Here is a 4455-nt window from a genome sequence, read left to right as displayed (position 1 = left end):
TTTTTTACTAAATAAGAGAAAGAGCGAGAGAGATTAAATAGAAAGAGCAAGAGAGACAGAGAGAGGCAGAGAGAACGAGCGCAGCCAGTGATTGCGTGCGGTAATGGAACAGAGATGTAAATCCCCCGGACAGCGCGGGGCTGTTGAACATGTATCCAAACATTTTTTTTAATCAATTTCTTTTTTCTTTTTTTTTTTAGCAGACGGGTTTGTACGGTCGCGTAAGGGTACGGCAAACACGCGCGGCTGACGGGGCTGGTTTCGGGTTTAGCTGGGCGGCGGGGGCGCGGCGGGGGTCGTAGTGCGGAGTGCTCGAGTTGTGTTTGACTTGGAAGCCTCGCGGTGGCACCTCCCCAACCACCACCACCCCGCTCTCCCGCCGTCCCTTTCACCGATACACACTGGGCCTCTTGCCGATAGACGACGAGCAGGAAAGGCAGCCGGTAGGCAGGAGGGGGAGGGAGGGGGTAAAGGGCAGGGGGGGGCGCGGGGGCAAAGGTCAAGCCACGCGCGCGTCATCGGAAACCGCCCCTGGACCCGAAATAAATGCCCCCCCCCGCACGAATGCAATAAGTCACTCTCCGGACGTCAACTAAACAGGTGTTGGTATACCTCTCAATTTTAAGAGGATATAATTTACCAGCCCAGAGCTAATAACTGTCATGTAATGCTCATGCCGTGATGGCTGCCCTGTAAAGCTGTAATCTGTTGCCTATATATACCTCTGCCTATCGTGCCAATAAACCAGTAGAAGCTAGACCTACAACCACTTGTCATCAGCATTCCCGAACTGTCGGAACACGGGTAAGTAAAACTCACTCTTCTTTCCAGTGATTGAGAAAAACGTCGCTTTTACTTTGGCATATATTCTTTTGGTCGTACACATTCCCTTGAGCTGTTCCGCGGGCTAGCCAGCCTACTGTCCCTGGGCTGTGCGCTGGCTCGCCCTTTGCTCTATTCAGCCCTTCCTACCCCTACCCCGCCCCCCGCCCCACCACTGCGCGCCACGGGTGTAAACTACAGCCGCACTGGGGCTTTACTGGTCACGTGGATGCGCGTGGGCCGGGTCGGGAACCGAGAGTCCCCAAGGAGCGGGATTTCGCTCTCACAAAAATCTGCTACTTTTCTTTTATGAAATTTTGATGAACAAAAATACAATCAGTCTTGTACAATGAAAAGCTTTAAAAAAGGCGCCTCTTGTTTTTGTATATTTTTTGCCAGAGAATACTTTTCATCGTGGCCAACGCCCCCAAAAAACGAACGAGAGATTCGAGGATTCGGCATTACGACTCCACGACTCCATGGAACAGATGCATCATTGCTTTCAAACAAAAATAATTTCATCGTTGAAAGGCGGCGGAATCACGCCACCACCGTCTGACCCAAAGTTGATCCCGGGCCCGCGTCGCGCACTCCTTCAAAGGATTTTTTTTTTCTTTCTCCTTCTCTACTCCTTCCGTCCTCCTTCCCCTTTCCGGGGGCGACGATGCGCCCTTTTGTGTTGACGGTTGAGGAGAAAGGACTGTTCAGAGGACTGTTTTTTAATCTTTCTTTCAAGAGCCGCTGGGTGTGTCCTGTTGAGGAGGCCAAGTTAGCTGTTTGGCGGGGAGCAAAAGGCCGCTTTTCCGCGTATTATTATCGAAAGACGAAACTTGTAACAATAGACCAATAAAAGGACAGTTATGATGCACAAGTCGCCGTCGTCTGCTGCTGCCCTATTTTTGGCGGGTCGATAACGTCTGCAGGACGTCGCGTATCTGGAAATGAACGATTCCGCCGTTTCCTTGAACCGGGCAATAAATTTGGATTGAGAAATGAGGCCAGGCGCGAGTCTGGCGGGCACTGCAGTGCGCTCGGGTGCACGTGCCACAGGGCTGGAGGGACAAGGAGAGTAGGAGGAGAGGGGCCACGAAATGGAAGTTCAAGGGGTCTTTCAGTTCACCTTCACTGTGAGAAAAACAACGGAAAATCAACGGACAACAGTGGCAATTATTTTCTGGACACGTCACCTACATTTTTTTACATGGTAACTCAAACGGTTCTTCCGTACCTCTTTACTGAAGTATGCTATAACGGAATGTCCGTTGGAAGTCCCGTAGTATCAGATGATTTTTTTACAGTGTTATTGACCCTCTATCAGGAAACCCACACAGAGTTTTATCATTCTGCTTTGTACAACTAAATGCTTGTTATGTTAACAAAAATAACATGCATGCTCGTTTTAAAAAAATGATAAAATTATTGACTTGCACGGCTTTGCACGGCTTTAAGAGTATTGAAGCCATTCTGTTTGCTACGGCCATGCGCCACCATGCGCGGGGGTTGCGCGTAGAATGACTCACTTCACTGGGTTCACGAAGCGGCCCAGGTCGTTGTCCGAGTAGTCATCCAGGGCCGAGGAGGCCGCGGCGGGTTCGTCTGCAAAATACATTAACTGCATTAATTCGAGGTTTTCAAAGTGCACTCTCATCGTCTAGGCGGCTGGGTTTAGGACCAGGTACAGCGGTCCGTCCAGCTGCCACCGCTGCAGGTTTTCATGTGATAATTTTCCACCTTAAATGACCAAACTTTTGACCAACGCATAGGCGAATAATGACTTTTGCGTGTCGCGTGCTAGCGTCATAGTAACAACACAAACAGGCGTCAAAACAGATTAGGAAACTAGCAGGATTCAATTAGGATAAGGTGGGGGTAGGGTGATGAAGGGTGGCATGGTGTTTTTGTTTGTGTTGGCTCCGAATGCGTTCTGCGACCTCCGGCCGGGTTGGCAGTGGCACGCGTTTCGCACATGTGCCTCTCATTGGTAAACATACCCGCGAAGCGAGAATCATTTCGAAGCGTAATGTGTAATGTGTGCGCATGTGTGAGGGTGTGAAGGAGCCAGTGAATGTGTGTTTGTGTGAGCGAGAGAGTTTTGATGCGAGATAGAATTACCTGTTAAATGTCCAAATTATTCATCGTTATCTAGATTTTAAATCAGACGCCCATTGGAGCAAAAGCTTCTTCGAAACTGGGGTGTGGTGCGAATTTGAGGGACCGCTGGGAAATAGAGTTGAGAAGCAAAGAGAGAGGCACCGATTAGATGGGCATACAGGCGACACGACGTGGACATGGCTCAGAGGGCTGGCGGCACACACCCCTCGCCCCTCTCTCTCTCTCTCTCTCTCTCTCTCTCTCTCTCTCTCTCTCTCTCTCTTTCTCTCTCTCTCTCTCTCTATTTCTTTCTCTCTCTCTCTCCCCCTCTCCACCCCCCCTTCTCTCTCTCTCTTTCTCTCTCGAAATCCAATCATCATCAAAATTCTGGCTTCCGAGTCTGCAGGGACCTTGCAGACAGATACCCTTCCGGTGGCCGGACCCCAGTCCACCCCCCCCCCTCCCCTCCGTCCACCCACCAGCGAGTCAAACCTGACCCCATAATTAAATCCGTGCAGCCGACGCCAACAGCACGCATGGAAGCTCGCCCCCTCACGTCGGTCGAACTTTAAACCACGCCGGATGCACACTGCAAAACGATCACTACAGTGCTCCTTGTGATCTCATTTACCACTTAATAATCTACCGTACTGCCAATTTCAGTCAGTCAAGGCTTAAATTTATGTGCATTCTTTCCTTTCCGTCGTAATTTTAGCTAAATTTCAAGAATTTCAAGGATTATTAAAAACATTGATTGCATCTTAAGATTTTTTGAATATTTGGTAAAGTAAATTATTTCAAAATTCTCAGTAAATTTCATTCCAAATCCCAAGTTATTTGTGTACAAATTTCCAAAAGCTTTCTCTTCCTGGGCTTGAAATAAAGTAGTGTGCCATTCCCCCCCACAAGCAGAGCACATACAATAATGCGGTTCAGAGCAGACAGACGCCCCGGAGCCCCCGGCGGCGGAGCTCGTCTCCCCTCTGCCCTTCCACGGTATAAAAACAGTCGCATTTGGGCTATTGGCTTTGCGCACGCTCTCGCCCTGCTCGTCAATATTTGACTGTCGGCACGTTTGGCAGCCCTCAGGCGAGATAAAGATAGAGAGAGAGAGAGAGAGAGAGATGGTGAGAGCCTCACAGAAGGCCAAAGATAAATGAGGGAGGGAGGGGGGTGGGGAGGGTGCGGAAGTGTGGCCATCGATGGCAGCACAGTAAGCAATCGGGTCGTTAGTTTCCCTCAGCCACTATCCGCCCTTTACGGCGGCTGATGAGTCATTTCTGCTGGAGACACTCCTAGCCGCCTCAGCCGACCCGAAGAGTTTCATTTCCTTTGTGTCTCTGAAGGTGGCGGCGCGGTGGCGCGGTGGCGCGGTGGCACGCGGGGGCTTCCAAGGACTTCTCCCTCCCCTCCCCCTCCCTTTCTTTATCCCAGAAGCAGTGCAGCCAAGGTAAACGCTTCCCCCCGCCGGCTGGTGGCGCGGGGCCGGGGGCCAGCGCGGGGCGGGGAGCGCCCGCGGCGCCTCCGGGCGACACAGGTCGG

The 4455-nt window shown here is 51.0% G+C and overlaps 1 protein-coding gene across 2 annotated transcripts in view; it reads right to left on the bottom strand.

The window, feature by feature from the left end:
- LOC127752335 (uncharacterized) overlaps positions 1-4455 on the bottom strand; it is an 83276-nt gene that overhangs the window by 6369 nt on the left and 72452 nt on the right. For both annotated transcript variants that reach the window (XM_052277394.1, XM_052277400.1), the window contains exon 2: positions 2343-2418. In XM_052277394.1, the coding sequence (XP_052133354.1) occupies positions 2343-2418 (76 nt within the window). The remainder of the gene's footprint in view (positions 1-2342; positions 2419-4455) is intronic.

Source organism: Frankliniella occidentalis, unplaced genomic scaffold, assembly GCF_000697945.3.
Source record: "Frankliniella occidentalis isolate FOCC.00 unplaced genomic scaffold, Focc_3.1 Scaffold1, whole genome shotgun sequence".
Lineage (NCBI taxonomy): Eukaryota > Metazoa > Arthropoda > Insecta > Thysanoptera > Thripidae > Frankliniella > Frankliniella occidentalis.
Note: the sequence above shows the minus strand (reverse complement) of the source record. Positions and strands in the feature narration are given on the sequence as shown.